The following is an 18,683-nucleotide window of genomic DNA, read 5'->3' on the forward strand; positions in this document are numbered from 1 at the left end:
AAATAAAAGTAATTAATATTTTTAAGTGCTAACTCTATGCCAGGTACTTGAGATACATTATCTTATTTAATCTTTCCATCTGCCAGCAAGTTCCATTTTTATTCCCATTTTACAGGTAAGTAAACCAAGACTCAGAAAACATAAGTAGCTTACCAAGGTCTCACAGCTAAAAAATGATACTGCTGGGATTCAAACTCAGGTCATCCCTTCTACCCCCAAAGCTGTGGTTCTTCCCATTATACTATTTCCTTAGAAAAATGATGTCAGGCTAGTAAATTCTAATGCGAGAGAATCTGCTGACAGGCTATCTATAAAGAGCTCACATCTATGTCACCTTTCATGTACCTGTATAACATGTAAGTCTACTTTCTATACCTTCTGGCAAAACTAAAGACATGTAGAGTGTGCATGCACCTGGAGAAATTAGACTTCCTTACCTTCATGAGAGTCTCCATTTCGCTTTTCTTGCATTGCAGCTTCAAAGTTCAGCTGGAGAATCTTGTTTAGAATTGTGATCCATTCTTCCATTTCTACCTCACTGTCTGCTGCCAAAAGGTAACTACTCTTGTCCTGCATCTTGAGCTCAAAAGCAAAACGCCTGACTTTGTTGTTCTGAAATGGAACATGGTAAAGAAACACATTTTTAAAAAGAACTGGAACAGCCTTAAAATGTTTTGTCTTCATTATTTGCTAATGGGTGCTATCTTATTGGCATATTGGATCAAGCTACTTAAAAATACAAGCCTTTTCCCCAAATCCTCCATCATGACCCACCTCCCTTTCTTTATGTTTTCCCAACTTTATTTTCCCATCTAACACATTACATATTGTACATATTTATTTTATTTGTTGTCTGTCCCCTCAAATGGAATGGAAGCTCCTTAGGGCAGAGATTTCTTTTGTTCAATGCAACCTATTTCTAAAACACTGTCTGGCACATATTAGGTTCTTGAAAAATATTTGCTGAATGAATTAAATTTCATTGAAAATTTTCAATTCTGCGAGCATCTATTTTTTTAAATGAAGCCGTGTGTGCTATCATATTTTTAAAAGCAAATGACTATCTATCAGTATGTTTTGACTTCTTTACCTGGAACTTTCTCATCATTCAAGAGTCCCAAAAGGCATTTGAATACCATGTCTACAGCTCTCCCTCATGTCTCCAGTTTTTAGGCCTGTGAAAGGGAGTCCACCTCAAAGTACACAGGCAGTCATGGATGTGTCCTAGACAGGGTTTCTCTACCTCAGCACTCCTGAGGTTTGGGGCCAATAATTCCTTGTTGTGGGGACTGTCCTGTGCATTGCAGGGTGTTACCAAACATGTGCTGGTGAGCGAAGTCGACCCCAGGGGACAGCACTAGTTAGAGGGTCAGCCCTGGCGCATAGGGGGACAAGATTCCTTGTAGGCTCAGGCTGACGGACATGGTACCACAAAACTTCACCAACCTCCTTGGGGCAAAGTAGAGCCCTCACCCACTGTAGTTCTAGCTGGCTAACTGCAGTCCCTGAGGGAGGTCCTCAGCATAGGCCTCAGGGACAGGGTACTCCTTCCAAAAGTGTCTCTGTTCTTTGCAGTGCTTATCTCAGTAACACAAAGGAGAATAAAGCCACACAAATGACGGTGCACGGACTGGGGGCCACGGGCTCCCTCACTGCTGCCTGGTATCTCACTTAAACTTCTCTTCAAGGCAAGAGTCAAAGAAGAAGTCAAAAGGCTGGACATGAAATGAATTTCTCTCTCCCACACTCCTCACTTATTCACAAGAGTAAAAATAAAAGGTTAACAGTTGGGTAGACATTAGGCCTTGGTTCTAAGTTATTCCTCTTTCGAGCCTCAGTGTCCTTTTCTGCAAAGTAAGTGGAACCAACTTCAAGTTTCTAAAATGCCTTTACGCCTCAAGGTTCTACACTGGATTTCTTTCAGGTCTATTTAAAACTTTTATATTAGGCACTTCTTTAAGCCCACAGCATTAAATAATATATATATATATTTACAATGTGCAAGAAGAATTTTAATAAATCACTTAAATCGCAACTGCTGGCACTTAGCTTACAGACATCGATAAAAACAAACAATTTAAAAATTTGGAAGTCTTCACTACTAGTCATTGAATACTAAACACCATCAACTGCATCTGCAGAATGAGTATGAAGGGAGAGATGTCCTTCTCTCAAAGGTTCTCCTTCAGAACCTCAGATGCTGAAAAGCACTCCTGAGATAAATGCTAGCCCAGGGACGCTGTTCTTATAAACCATCCACACGCTGTGCTGAAGACAGACATAACTCTTAGACAACCAAAGTAATTACTTCCTACTTTAAAATGAGATTGCAAAATATACTTAGCTTTGCTTTTAACTTTTTTCTTAAAGTCAATGCCAGAAAATTCAACTAAAAAATAACTTAAAAGGTCTCTCAACTTAAGAATACCGAAGAAATCCCACTTGGAGATCCCACACAAGAAGTTAATTCATTGTCATTGGCAGTTCACTCTGGTATTCCTCACTTCACACTGTGAATAAACATACTTTGATATAATTTGGTTTCTACAATTGGCAACTTTCAGCTGAGGTTTGGTTACTAGCTGAGAACCAGTTAGTGTCAGTAAGCTCTTGATGAAAAATCAATTTTCAGTGAACATTACATGGTGGTACAGTTCTGATCTAGGGCACAAATATACTTTCATGCATTCCATCTTCTTTATTTTTCAGTCCTACACAGTATTTTTGTGTTTTTGTTTTTAAATTACTTATCAAGAATTTAAAACATCAAGAGTTACTTAAAATTTTGTATTTCTGGCTTTCCTGAAAAAATAAATAATCTGACAATCTTGAGCAGGTAGTTCCACCCTTTAAATGGGACTATTTGTGTTCTAGTTTGTCATAGTCTCCAGTATTCCCTACTGATTTACATTCAGGCTTTTTCTTTAACTTAATTTACCTGCTTGGCCCTGCAGACCAAGTTTGGACCCATAATTTCCACTGCTTGCCATGAAGTATCAGGGTCTGAACTTACTCTTCTATCATATCTATTAGAAAACTGGACAAAATAAGTGAAATGACTGTTTTCAGATATTTGACAACAGGCAGGGCAGGCCTATAATCCCTAGCGGAAGGGAAACAAATGAGATGAGCCCTGAGGCCATATCTGGATTGTGGCAAGGGAAGGGGAATCCTAAGGGAGTCCCACAGTCCTCCTGAGTTAAAGACTGGCTGGAGTTCAGGAAGACGGTGCTGGCTAGACCATGCAGGACACAGTGTCCAGAATGAGAACTCTCCCAGAGTTCTTTGCACATAAAATAAAAGGATCCAAATTTAGTAAAAATTCACAGTCACATATTCATTACATGTATATTTTCTAGTTGCATGTTATGCCTTAACAAAAAAGTTTATCAAAAAAATCAAAATCAGGGCAAAATAAGTTTCAGGTCATTAGAGATAAGGAGAAGATCACGGAGAACAGGGAATAACATCAGACCCCAAAGCAACATAAGCATCTAGAAGATAATGCAACACCTTCAAATTCTAAAGTACATTTCACCTTGGATTTCTACATTCAGCCAAATTATCAATCAAGTATGAATGGAGAAAGAAAGATTATTTGCAAAAGCATTCACTCTCAAAAAATTAACATTTTACACAAGATTTCTCAGGAAATTACTAGAGAATGTGCACCTCTGAAACAAAAAAGTAAAATGAGAAAGAAGACAAAGGACCTTGGAAACAAGCAATCTAAAACAGGGAGGAAGCCAAAAAAGGTTTTCATAATAATGGCTCTGCAGAGGCTGAGAAGCAATTAGTCCAGATTATAGCAGGAAAGAGGGCTGGAGGAGCTAAAATCCTATCCATCATCATATAATGTTCCCAATCAGTGAATAAAGAGCAGTGAACATACCTTATCTAGCAATACGGAGTCAATCTCAGGAAAAATAGTGAAAAAAGTTGAAAATTATCATATGAGGGGAGTGGGGAGTAGGTGAGGGGTATAGGCAGGAATGCGCCTTTAGAGTTAACCTTTCTGCACTGTGCAACTATTCAAATCAGATTAATGTATTGCTTGGATGGAAATGCACTTGAATTTTAAGTAGACATGTGAGTACATGAACAAGTATACCTAAGGGTCAAATCAGACAGCTGTGTCTCTAACCTTAATCCCATTAGCCCACAAAACAACCTTTCTTATAGAACCGAGCTTTAGGCCAGTGTCATCAGCCAACATTGAGTCATTTTAAGGGAGAATTCGCTGATAATGGTAACTGTATCTATTGTGAGGAGTTTTCAGGGAGATTGTTCATTAATCACACAGTGCCCTCTGTATGAGGGGCCCCAAGAGAAATGCCTGAATGATCTTCATTCTGAGATTACTAAGGCAGCTTCTGACTAATTGGACTATAGTATCTATGTGCATTGTGTGACGGAACAGGTCTCCAAGATGGAAAGGGTAAAAGCCATTCTGTCACCCACCTGTGACTGGTGCTAGCTCTTTAAAACATATGCCTTTTTCCAAGTACCTCAAAATAACAAAGGCCATATATGACAAACCCACAGCCAACATCATACTGAACAGCGAGAAGCTGAAAGCCTTTCCTTTAAGATTGGAAACAAGACAAGGATGCCCATTTTCCCCACTTTTATTCAGCATAGTTCTGGAGGTCCTAGCCACGATAATCAGACAACACAAAGAAATAAAGGGCATCCAGATTGGCAAGGAAGAAGTTAAACTGTCCCTGTTTGGGGAAGACATGATATTGTACATAAAAAACCCTAAAGAATCCACTCCAAAACTACTAGATCTAATATCTGAATTCAGCAAAGTTGCAGGATACAAAATTAACACACAGAAATCTGTTGCATTCCTATATACTACTGATGAGCTAGTAGAAAGAGAAATCAGGAAAACAATTCCATTCACAATTGCATCAAAAATAATAAAATACCTAGGAATAAACCTAACCAAGGAAGTGAAAGACCTGTACTCGGAAAACTACAAGACACTCATGAGAGAAATTGAAGAAGATACCAATAAATGGAAATACATCCCGTGCTCATGGATAGGAAGAATTAATATTGTCAAAATGGCCATCCTGCCAAAAGCAATCTACAGATTCAATGCAATCCCTACCAAAATACCAAGAGCATTCTTCAATGAACTAGAGAAAATAGTTCTAAAATTCATATGGAACCACAAAAGACCCCGAATGGCCAAAGCAATCCTAAGAAGGAAAAATAAAGATGGAGGGATTATGCTCCCTGACTTCAAGCTCTACTACAAAGCCAGGGTAATCAAAACAATTTGGTAATGGCACAAGAACAGACCCATAGACCAATAGAACAGACTAGAGAACCCAGATATAAACCCAAGCATATGTGGTCAATTAATATACGATAAAGGAGCCATGAATATACAATGGGAAAATGACAGCCTCTTCAACAACTGGTCTTGGCAAAACTGGACAGCTACATGCAAGAGAATGAAACTGGATTATTGTCTAACCCCACACACAAAAGTAAACTCAAAATGGATCAAAGACCTGAATGTAAGTGATGAAACCATAAAACTCTTGGAAGAAAATATAGGCAAAAATCTCTTGAATACAAACATGAGCAACTTTTTCCTGAACACATCTCCTCGGGCAAGGGAAATAAAAGCAAAAATGAACAAATGGGACTACATCATGTTAAAAAGCTTCTGTATAGCAAAGGACACCATCAGCAGAACAAAAAGGCATCCTACAGTATGGGAGAATATGTTTGTAAATGACATATCCGACATGGGGTTTACATCCAAAATATATAAAGAACTCACACACCTCAATACCTAAAAAGCAAATAACCCTATTAAAAAATGGGCAGAGGACATGAACACACACTTCTCCAACAAAGAAATTCAGATGGCCAAGAGGCACATGAAAAGATGCTTCACATGGCTAATTATCAGGGAAATGCAAATTAAAACCACAATGAGATACCATCTCACACCAGTTAGGATGGCCAACATAGAAAAGACTAGGAACAACAAATGCTGGCAAGGATGCAGAGAAAGGGGAACCCTCCTACACTGCTGGTGGGAATACAAACTAGTTCAACGATTGTAGAAAGCAATATGGAGGTTCCTCAAAAAACTAAAAATAGAAATACCATTTGACCAAGGAATCCCACTCCTAGGAATTTACCCAAAGAAAACAAGTTCTCAGATTCAAAAAGACATATGCACCCCTATGTTTATTGCAGCACTATTTACAATAGCCAAGATATGGAAGCAACCTAAGTGCCCATCAGTAGATGAATGGATAAAGAAGATGTGGTACATATACACAATGGAATACTATTCAGCCATAAGTAAGAAACAAATCCTACCATTTGCAACAACATGGATGGAGCTAGAGGGTATTATGCTCAGTGAAATAAGCCAGGTGGAAAAAGACAAGTACCAAATGATTTCCCTCATTTGTGGAGTATAACAATGAAGCAAAACTGAAGGAACAAAATAGCAGTAGAGTCACAGACTCCAACAAGGGATTAATGGTTACCAAAGTGGAGGGGTGGGGGAAGATGGGTGGGGAGGGAGGGAGAAACAGAGAGTGGGGTATCATGTCATTGTGAAATTGGTGCACATGGTGTGTGGGGTCACAGGGAAGACAAATAAGGACTCTGTGGCATCTTGCTATACTAATGGACAGTGACTGCAATGGGGCATGGGGGGGTGTACTCGATCATAAGGATGACTATAATAACCACACTGTTTTTCTTGTGAAACCTTCATAAGAGTGTATATCAATGATACCTTAATAAAAAAAAACATATGCCTCTTTCTTAGTGTAATTACATTTCATCTCCTCCTTACCCTGACTCCCTTCTGTTCATCTTTGTGCTTTCAAACCTACTTAAACTTATGCTTCCCTGTGCTTTATGCATCCTTTAAGTTACTGCCTTAGATCTTCCTGGAAAATGGTAGGAGAATGGGTGGGTGGATGGATGGATGTATGGACAGATGGGAAAACTAGCAACCTCCTTTCAAAGATAATTCTAAGAAGATAGGGAAGGACACATAGCAAACTGGTAACAGCTCTATGGGAAAGGAGAGATGGGGGTCAAGAGGGACTTCCAATTTATCGGTATTGTCTGATTTTTTAATAATATGAATACATTAATGTATTATACATGATTAAAAATAACTTTTGAAAATAACTCTACAACTGCAACAAGCACTATAACGAAAATATCTAATATTGGCTGAATGGTTACCATGTGCCAGCACTGTTCTAAGCTCTTTACATCTATTAATTCCCTCAGTAATCATATTTGTACCATCATTATCTCTACTTAACAAATAAGGAAACCATGACACAGAGAGGTTGAATATATCTCCAAGGTCCCACAGCTAGTAAGTGGTATAGAGCAGGGATTTGAACTCAGTTTGGATCTGAAACCCAACTCTCGACTACTCCGCCATTGGTACTATGATAGTACTGATAAAAGTCATCACTGAGATGCTAAGAACTGTCCTAAATATTTCCAGGTTAATTCATCTCATCCTGTCAGTTTACCCTGTTAAGGAATCATGCTCATTATCTGCATTTCACATATGAAGAAACTTCAGTTAATACAGCCTGTTCAAGATCACACAACTAAAAAGTGGCCAAACCAGGTTTTAAACACAAGAACTCATGTGCCAGAGCTCTCAGGCCTCCTGCAACAGACTTCTGCCTCTATGTTATACCTGCCATTTCCTAAAATTATGAAAAACAAACCTTTCCTCATTTTAAAATCAGCTATTATATTTCTACCACAAATACTGCCATTTTTGGAATGCCATTTGCTTACATCTGCTAATTCACAGATGGTACTTTTATTGACAAGAAAACTTGATAAAACTCATATTTACCTGAACCACTCCCATACAGGAATCCAGAAATATTGATCCTTTTGGTTCTTTGGAGATCTTTTCATCTTTATAAAAATTCAAATTGTAGGATCCATCACCAAGTTGAATCAGATGGAAAAACCGTCTTTTAAATGACTGGAAGAGAGATATACACACAGCTATTGTTTCAAAATTAAGAGTCAGAATCTCTACTGATAACTTAAAACTATACACATATATAAAAACCATTTCAATTCTCTCTAAAACAAGTCTAATTCTGGCCAATGCCCCCAGGTAACGGGCCAAGTTTAGACTCTCCATCACATATAAAAATTTCACTGCATTTGAATTCTGAGGAGGTGGTTCACTTAACATTCATGGGTCACTTTTCTCACCCACAGAATTTGGTATTTTTACATAACTACCCAAAAGCAGTGCCGTGAGTTCCAATTTGGGATGCAACAAAGACAACAGAAACTTTCTCAAACCCCCAAGGTTTCCTGCTCACACAGAATGGGAGCTATTCTCTGCCTCATGACACTGAACCATTTTCCAGTCTCAGGATTACAGCGGTCAGCATTTCCCCTGATTTAATTTCTATCTCCCTGTCCATCCTACCTCCCGTCCATTCTTTCTTGACTCTTTATTATTAATCCTGGTCTTTTTCTGGTCCTAGCTCTCTCCTCAATAGCTTTTTACACTAGTGTTACTTTTCTCTTTGCAAATCTCTTCCAACATAACCATTCTCCCTTTAGTCCTCAACTTTTGCTTTTCTTGACTCTGTTCCGCAGGCCTCCACAGGAGTGATCAGGCCGAGCTCCTTGGGGATGTTCTGTGAGGCACCAAGTGTCACTTTTGTAGTTATAGAGGGAAAAGCATAGAGGGAAAAGCCTGTGCTGACAACCGTACCTTCACACTAGCCCAATGGTGATCTCGTCACGCTGGTGGTTGGTGGGTGACAAGGGGAAGTGGGTGCAAGTGGGTTTGTACCAATGGGGGTCCATCACCAAGGAGGTGTCTTACCAACCAGACAATGTCACTTTTATCAGAAGAATAGAAAGCGCATTCACTCTGAGCATTATTCCCAAGACACAGAGCAAAAAGGGTTTAATCAGAGGAGAAAGCAGGTGATGTCCTCCTTACCCTCATAGTCACGCTGATCGCACTGTTCATGTTGCCTTTGTACAGCCACCCATGCTTGGTGATCCCACCCTTCTGAGAGCCGAGGGAGGCAGCATCCTAGGAGAGAAGGGAAACACCACCATCATCTCCTGGTATTACTTAACGTTATTCGCTTTGAGTATGGTCAGCAGGAAAATCATTCAATTGGTGCCAGGTTGACCCTTACCCCCTTACTAGGATAATCATCTGACACAAACAACTACCAGTCATTTAAGAGTCCACTTAGCAGTAAAAGAGAGGGAACAAACCTAAATTTCTAAAGACTCATCCATTAAAAGGCGAAGCTAGCTCCAGCCCAAATTTTTCTTTTAAAGTGTTTTTAGTGAGCCACAGAAAGTACATACCACACTTGATCACTCAAGTTGTAAGGTCCTGCCTGGCTTCATGAAAAATGTTTTCAAATTACACTCCCCTGTAGTTGGAAGACAAAGGCAAATTCCTGGAAAACTTCCCAGAGGCTTAGTTCAGGGAAAGGTGAATAAAGAAAAGCAGGAAATGTGAACTAACAGAGACTGGAGAGAGAAAATGATGGGGCAACAGAAAATGAGAGAGGCAAAACATAACAGGGATACAGGAAAGATTAATTAGAAAAGTGAAGGAACCAGCTAAAAAAATTAAGGAATTTGCTCCTTCAAGTTCCAACCCCCACTGTGAGATCTGGGTATAAGGAGGTGGGCATGGGGCTGCCAGCAGCTGCTAAAAATATGTTAGGCATATATTTGTACATATAATAAACAGACAGATGAAATATATACACACCCTAAATAGACCTCCTCTTACTACTAATTAGCACCAACTCTTGAATACCTTGTTTTTCATTTTGAATGATCCCTTACTCTTCCCAAATCTGGCGAATATTCCACCACTTCCTCACCAGACACCTTCCACACTCTAGGATTGCTCCCTTGTGACTTCCTTGCCCCTTTAAGGCTGTAGCAGATATGTGCTTCAGTGGGTCCATGAGAAGAAGCCACAAAGTCAGGTTACGCAGCTCACGTCTCTCAAAACAAGTCTCTAATTATGACCTTTATTTTTGTAATCAAGTAGACATTGCAGAAAGACCCACTGTATGCTTTTAGACCATCTCAGTATTAATACTGGTGTTTTTACTGTTGTTGTTATTAGCAATATTAGAAATAACTTACCTGTGTAGAATTTTACAGTTTGTTGTGCGACCTTACATGTATTATTTCAATTGGTCCTCCTCTTACTATTTATTAATCAGCACCAAGTTTTAAATACCTTGTTTTTCATTTTGAATGACCCCTTACTCTTCCCAAAATTTTTTCAAAAGTGGTTTCTAAAATAATTTGCTACCATGGACATTGTTAACACTCTTGAGTGGCTAGTGTTATGGCTTAGCTGATAATTAAAAAAAAAAAAACTAAACTCACGATGAGGCATCCAATATTAAGCAGGGAAGAATGAGAAATGCAGAGATGGGTGGCACTCACTTTTTATTACATCTCCCTTGCTCAGTGGGCACAGTCACCTTAATGACCAGCTCTCTTTGTACACTTCTCCAGCCATAACCATTCTCCAATAGTAGGGCAAGTGGGCTTGTTAAAATCAGAGCTTCTGGGTACAATATACTTCACTCAAAGCAATCGATGAAGAAACAGCCATTTAAAATCTACTGGCTGCCAGTTTGTTTCAAGATACCCTGTTGAAAACAACCTAGACTTAAGGTCTAAGTAATCTTGGTATCTTTTGACAATGCAGCCATATCTTATCAGACCTTTGAAAACTAACTCAGAACAAATAAACAGGAGGGAAGAACATGCAACTCTAAGCAGTCAAACTGAAACAGAGACCTCATTTCAATCAATCAAACAACACATTTAAAAAAAGTTCTTCTATTTTCAAAAAGCATTCCAATTCCTGTTTTGGCTAAATGTTGGTGATTCTCCAGCCAATCTTCTAAGAGTAAAACTAAATTTTAAAATCTGCAAGGGATCATCCTACCTCATCTTTGTCAACCTCCTCATCAACCTCATAGACGTGAACTGGCAGTTTATCCAACTTGGCCACTTTGCTTTAAAAAGAAGAAAGAAACTTGTTTTATAATTATGAAAAATTATGAAGAATCCTAATCCATGAAGAAATGTTACACTTCTTTCTCCGAGGGAAGAACCAGCATTTAGCAAGTCCGGAATTGGCCCCTTGAGCTAAAGAATAAAAACCACCAGTGCCATTGCTTTTCAAAGTGGATGATCCAGGAGTTAGAGGGCTCTCAAAAGCTGTGTAGAAAAGGTGGCATAGCTTCTTGAGAGTTAGATAGATATACTAAAAATGGGAAACTGTATTAATAGAGACTTGGTAGAATAACTTTTAATATAAAGTTTATGAGAAAATGGGAGAGAGAGTCACACTGATTTTTAAGGTGAGTGGGAATCAGTCTTGATGGTATGGACAAAAACATGACAATGACAATAGTGGCCAGTATTTAAACAGTTACATGCTAGGTACTATGCTGTATACTTTGTGTGTTACTACTTTAGTCCTGTAGATGGTGGAGACTGGTGTTAAGACCATTTACTAGATCAGGAAACAGGCTTACAGAGGGCAGAGCAAGTCAGTGATGCAGGCAAGCTATAGAATCTATGTTCTAAATCACTGTTATAATTCTTCCTCACTTTCTCATGCAATTGGGAATTCTTATTAATGCCAGTAAATGCAAAAGTAAAATCTTCCAGCAGTGAAAAGATACCTTATAGCAAGTACACTATATCTCAGTCTTTTTTCTTTTCACCATGAGAATAGTATGCACAAGACTATTAGTGAAGATAGGTTAATCCAATCAAATAGGAAGAATTTTAAAATCCCCAAATGAATATTGGGTAAATATAGAACTAAGGAGCAAACCCATCTGGAGAATATAATGCTGGAAGGGAGAGTTCTAAGCTGAGGTTTAAAAAGAGGCAATCAAGAACTTGGCTGAACACTCTAGGAGTGGCTGAACCACACCAATAGGAAAAACAAACAGCTGGGTGCACTGAGAGCAGCATAAACAGTTCCAACTCATAGAGCAACAAGCACGATGAAAAATATATTAATAGGGTCTCCATTAAAATTTACATTGGTGATGGTTACTTTTGAAACACAATTCATCAATATTTGCTTTCAATTTGTATAATCAACTATGCTTAACATGCCAACTGCATCATTTCAGGATATACCACATTACAAATATACCTGCTCAAGGCAAGACCTACTAACACCTGGTTAACTTAAACCACCACTAATCAATCAAAACACATTTGCTTTTGGTATACTCTAGAGCAAGTTAATACTTTAAAGGAGATAAAGAAATTTGTCTAGGAAAAAGATGAATTTGTTGCTTGATTTACTTTTTTTAAACAAAACTTATTCAATATAAAATGCTTTTTATGTCTCTTCAAAATATTCTTAAGATAAAACACACTGTAGCATATTTCAACACACTTTCAATTTCTTTGTTTTCTATTTCTCACTGAAAAAAATTTCACCTGTTTGTGTTTAATCACTAAAACATATCAATACAAAGAATTACTGGACACAGTTAAACCACCCAATTGTTTATTACCACCTACAAATCCCTGAGTACTAGGTTTGAGTCTTATTATCAAATACCCTGTAAATAATAGCTATTTCAAGTACACACAAACCATCTAGAAATATTATCTCAGATAACTCTGACTGCATATTAAGTTACATACCTCCATAGGCATTTCAAGCACAAAGAATTTCCCCTCTGCAAATGCCACCTTATATAGTCTATTTACTCACTTTGGAAGCTGTCGAAACTCTCCTGAATAATCTTCATATTTATAGTTCACAAGATGCCAGTCAGAGTTATAGGTTTTGATGCACTATTTGGAGGAAAGGAGGTTAAAAAAAAATAAGAAAGCATCAGAGGAAAAGAAAAAAGATTTGATGACTTTTGGAGAACATTTAGGAAGGTTTATGAATGCACACCCACACAAACAGCAAAAAAATTCTTCCCCTCAACCCTCTCATGCCTGAAGTTCCACCATCAAAGGTTGCTGTGAAGCTTTAGTACTACGGAAACATCACCCTTGGGAAAGGGTTCACTTTAAGTTACCATTATTCATAATCTGAGAGCAGATTTACAAGGACACAAACTTCACCTCCTCTTACATTTACATAATAATGTACTGTTTCTGACTTAAAAGCACTTCACTCTTAAGAAGTCATATGGCCTCTACTAGGACATGAAAGGGAATGGAAAGTGTGAACCTAAAGTCACTTTCATGGTATCTACTAGTATTACAACTAGCTCTGCTAGTTAATATTATATAAATTTGCCCTCAGCTTTTCCTTAATTCATAAGGACAGGGTGAGGTTATTAGGAGGAAAGATTGAGATTCCAAATCACAGTGACACCATGAATTTCATGTGAAGCACATGCATGTGTACACAGAATGTACCAAGTAAGGGGCATTGCATTGCCAAGGATTCCATGGTGACACTAACCTACACGGGCTGCATTACATTATCTTGCTACCAGACAGACTCAACGAAGCACCACAGGGTCTTTCATTCATTTACCCAGGAGGGTCCACTGAGTAGTGTGTGCTGTCAAGATTACAAGGCCAAACCCAGCAGACCTTCAATATGAATGAGTCAAAATCAACCAGTGTAGAGTTTGATTTAGTTCCCATTTCATTTTCTGTATAGTGAGCTCTTGAAGTCTACCTATTGTAGACTTCAGTGTGGCAAAATATGTATGAATACGTGAAAACATATTAAAGTTTAAAGGTACTTTAAAGTATTTATGTCTTCCCTAGTTGACTTCACTCTGGCATTAACTTACATCACCAACAAAGTCTATTCTGCTTACTTCACTTCATTGTCTATATTGGCAACCTTTTCAAATCTATTTCATAGCTTATGCCCAAAGGCCTTGTGCAGTAAACTCTCTTCACCCCAAAGTCATGAAAATAACTACAATAACAGTGAGTGCTTCTCTTGTGCCAGGCTCTACGCTAAGCACTTTATTGGCTACATCGAAGTAAGTCAATGTAAGCTCTATATTATTACTCTGAGAGGTGGAATAAATAGCAGAGACAAGTTAAGAACTGAGTTAGACATGGGAGATAAACAACCTTTCAACTTCTTTGCTATATGGTAACAAATGTTTTAAAATATTATTTTATTCTTATAAATGATTTTTTTAAATTTCTAAAGTATCTTCACATGTAGAACATTAGATATCCACACTCAAGATTACATTCCAAAACCAGCATGATTTCAGAATTATCTGTAGGTTTGAGTTTTCCCACCGCTAAGCATGGGTCCATTAGCACAGCTAAGTCAGGTCTGACTTTGTATAACATATTTTTTGTGGACATGTTCCTTTTATCTTTGTTCTGATTTTTCATCAAGTCTTACAGTTAATGTCATACCACCAAATTCTCTTGCAGGACACTAAACTTATTCTGAAGTATCAAATGTAACTGCCCAATTAAAAAACAAATAAATAAGCATACACTTATACACAATCAGTACATTTACGACAAAATACCTAAGTGCCCATATTGTTAATATCTTAGGCAAAATGGGCAAGGAAGATAATTATACTGTTTAAATATTTTAAGTTATAAAGAACTACAAAGAACATAGTTCATCAGGTTAAAAAGCCAGAGTTTTATTCATTTAATAAACCACTGACTGCCCACACAACAGGCACGAGCTAAATTCCAAGGCATAAGCACAGACTCAGGCAAGCGACCCCACCCGCCAGGGGATAGAGTAAGTATAGGAGGTAAGGGGTTCAGTAAGTCAGTATCCAGAGAACTGTCAGTGTAAAAAGGTAGGGATCTGACTCGCTAATCTCCTGACTGACCCTCCAAATTTGTGAAATTCAATAATATTTTGAAGGTTTTTGAAGTTGGTTTTTTTTTAAAAGCCATTAGGTCACTCTCCTCTGGACAAGAGGACGGAGAGGAAGTGTTGCTCCACTCCACCCTAGTGGAAGGGCCCCAGGAGGGCTTGGTTAGTTGGCTCCAGCAGCACAGCATAAAGCCATTATTGCTCAACTGCAGTGATTAAAGAACTTCATGGATCACAGTTTATAAACAATTAGGAGAATTTAATTTGTAATCATTTTGCAGCATATTTTTAAAACGGGGGTCAACAAACTTTTACTGCAAAAGGACCAATAGTAAATATTTTCATCTCTAAAGCTCACACTGTCTCTGACACAAACATTCATAGGCAATATGTAAATGAATGGGTGTTGCTTTAAAATTTTCAACAATAAAACTTTATTTACAAAAAGAAGCTGCAAACCACATTTTGCCTGTGGGTGACAGTCTGCCTACAACCTGCTTTAAAATAAACATTTAAGGCTCCATAAAGATACCTGAGCATATTTGTCTGGAATTAATTTTACTAATATAGTAGAGTAGTAAAGGAGGTAATACAAGAAGTTACCTTTTCAGAAGGCTGAAAGAACACACTTAAAATTTTTTTAATTATCTACATTTTGAAAAATTTCGATGGAAGCTAAATATTATAAAGTTGCTACAAAATTGTTTTAATTGGTCCTCACTCATAAAAGCATGGGTATCTTGTAGTATAAGTTTTATTGATGGGCACATTTATCATCTAAATCTCAACTAGGAAAATGGGGATGAAATCTATTCTTTTTAAATGAAGGAGCACATCAAGAAATAAATTAAAAACATAATTAGTTCATCCTATCTTAAAGCACCTGGAGGAAGAATTGAACACCCTAAGGAAAAAAAAAATCCAAATGCAGTAATTTCTCCTTCCCACTTAACAAAGCAATCGTTATTTGTACGTTTAAACAAGAGTAATAATCATGCACTGATTAGGGACAGTCAGGTTATGCTCATTACCACCTGGCGCTTCATAAGTATTGAACTATTCTTGAAAAAACTACAAACATAAACATATAAAAGAAGTAAACAAACACATAAATGTGTGTGTTCAGTCTCCATTCAGAATAATCTCAATAATGAAGCTTCTGCCAGACATTTCTAATGAGATCATTCATTATTACATGCCTATGAGAGAAATTCTGTAGAATTCATGTTGTGTTGTCAGGAATGACCTCTGTTGACATTTCTGTCTAAGTTTCAGACTCTGAAAATCTCACGTTATTCTCCTATTTTAACTTCCTTCAGAAAAATGTAATTACCTCTCTGACATTTTCTTGCAAATACCGTTGAAATTTAAAGAAGGGGATGTCATTAGAGAAAAATGAGTTTAAGATAACATGCAAATTAATGTAGAAAAAGCACATTACCTCTGTGACAAAGAGGCTCTGTGCTTCCTCTTGTGCGTTTGCAGGAACTGTTGAGCATATGTATCGTCCCTGCCGTCTCAGAATGGCCGTCTGTGAAGGAAAGCACGAGGAAAGGTCTTGGTTAACTGAAGATGGGGAGGTGCCAGCCTGGGCGTGCAGACGGCCCAGCACGCATGTGGCCACTAAGCCTCCACCAGCCTTGCGGCTTCCCCCGCTCCTTAGGTCACCAGAGCCCTACTGGCGCCCTACAGTCCAAAAGCCACGTGTGTGACAATGGCTCCCGCTTCTTTCTGGATCAGGGGGCCAGTGGCACCTCCAGGAGCCTGTCTGCTACCCCCATGCAGGCAGAGACCCCTTTCAGAGTCCCTGACATTCTCCCACCCCAAGCGCTTGACCTAGTCCCACTATGTTGTCTTTCACTTGTCTTTGTGTGTATGGCAAATAGATATTACATAAAATCTACCATTTTAACCATTTTTAAGTATATAGATCACTGGCATTAAGTACATTCAAACTGTTGCGCAACCATCATCACATCTGTCTCTTTTTTTAGTTTTATTGTGAAATAATCGACAAACATCATTGCATAAGTTTAAGACACAGAGCATGACGGTTAGATTTACAACTATCATGAAATGACTATCACAATAGGGTCAGCTGACATCTGTCTTCTCATAGACATAGAATGAAAAGAAAACAAGGAAAAATTTTTTCTCTTTTTGATGAGAACTGTTAGCATTTACTCTCTTAACAACCTTCCTTTATATCACACAGCAGTGTTCTAACAGTCATCATGCTGTACATTACATCTTCTCTTCTTCCTTTGATCGGAGGAAGCATTGGGTCAAGCATGTGATCCCTCCCCCTCCAGCAAAGGTGGAGAACTTCAGAGCATATATTTAATATATAACTTAACATTTCCTCCCCATATTTTCTCGATGTTATGTATGTTTTACCTGTACTTGCTCTTTCCTTGTACTGTGCCCATCTTTGAAAGTAACTTTAAGTTCTATTTTTTGCATAAGGCTCCTTATTCTAAAAGAAGGGAGGGAAGGAATTCCATTCTTCACTTTAGTCCTCCATGGGTGAATGATTAATTCATTCAGCCTCCAAGAGGACTTTTGAGATCCTGGGTCTTGTTTTTTTGCAAATATCACAAACGGTGACCCCTATTGCACATCTGCTACCATGAAATGCCACAGAGATTTGTGATAATAGGCACTGAAAGGCATAATCCATTCAAAGTTTCAAAGTAGCACATTGATGATAACAGATTACCAAAACTGTTAAGCTTAAGATATAAAAAGTACCAGTAAAGGAGACTGAAGAAACTGTGTATGCTTCACAGAAGGATATCCACTGCATCTCCACATACTGTGTCCTTATCTTGATTTTATGTGGGTCAATCACAATTTCTGAAACTATTATTAAAAATATTCAGGAAATGGTTCAGGTGAAGAAATAGAACTATTAGGGTCATTTCCAAACCACTTCCCATCACAACACTAGCAAGAAAGAAAATTCATTATGAAATTTTCCAGTGGAATTACCAACTCAGGAAAATTTAATTATGTGACACTTTTCCAAACACTCTTTTAAGGTGAGAATATAGGATATGGATTGTTTTTATTCTTGTGGATCAGAGTGCCTTTATGTTTTCACTTTAAAAAGAAAGCAACTTTAATCATGAAAGAGAGACTGGATCTTTAACAGATCAGAGAACACTGGGCATAATTAAACCAATCACCTGTGTAGTTATTACCCACGAATATCAGAACACTGAGTTTGAGTCCATTACTGATTGTTAACAATGACTTTGGCAAATCTTGGTGTTCTGGCAAGAGCCCTTTGTTTCCCCCAGGAGAGTTCAGCCATATAAACTTAATGCATTTTTTAAAACATTCCATTTAAATTAGACATGCTTCTTAAGTACATATCTAGCTTAAATGCTATTTCTTATGTCTTTTTCTTGTTGCACATACTACTGACTCTGTTTTAGATCATCTCTTTTAGATAAACAACTGCTATCCTTCCCTATATATACATGCTGTTCCTCACACCAAAAGCTATAGTCTATTTCCTTCCCTTTGACTCTGTGCTGGCTCTGACCAATGATGTGGAAGTACAGTGTGCCAGTACCAAACTTAGCCTTTATGACAACTGGCAGCTTCTGCTCTTCCTCCTTGGAAGACAACCACCATATAAAAAGTTCGACTAAATGGAGACTATGATGCTGTGAGGAAGTCCATACTAGCCATATGGAGGGACCATATATAGAAAGATGCCCCACCAGCCCCCAGCTGGTTCCAGCCATCCTGGCTGAGGCACTACAATGTGAATGAACAAGCCATCTTGGACACTGCA

General features: G+C 38.1%; 1 protein-coding gene across 27 annotated transcripts in view; it reads right to left on the minus strand.

Annotated features, from left to right (window-relative positions):
• The window catches only part of DOCK9 (dedicator of cytokinesis 9), a 286,115-nt gene that overhangs the window by 115,803 nt on the left and 151,629 nt on the right, over positions 1-18,683 (minus strand). For all 27 annotated transcript variants that reach the window (XM_036893860.2, XM_057494438.1, XM_057494436.1 and 24 more), the window contains exons 3-8: positions 16,320-16,409; positions 12,812-12,894; positions 11,009-11,078; positions 9,005-9,100; positions 7,883-8,017; positions 438-612 (exon numbers count right to left, since the gene is read on the minus strand). In XM_036893860.2, coding sequence (XP_036749755.1) covers positions 438-612; positions 7,883-8,017; positions 9,005-9,100; positions 11,009-11,078; positions 12,812-12,894; positions 16,320-16,409 — 649 coding nt within the window. The remainder of the gene's footprint in view (positions 1-437; positions 613-7,882; positions 8,018-9,004; positions 9,101-11,008; positions 11,079-12,811; positions 12,895-16,319; positions 16,410-18,683) is intronic.

Source organism: Manis pentadactyla, chromosome 17 (genome assembly GCF_030020395.1).
Source record: "Manis pentadactyla isolate mManPen7 chromosome 17, mManPen7.hap1, whole genome shotgun sequence".
Taxonomy (NCBI): domain Eukaryota; kingdom Metazoa; phylum Chordata; class Mammalia; order Pholidota; family Manidae; genus Manis; species Manis pentadactyla.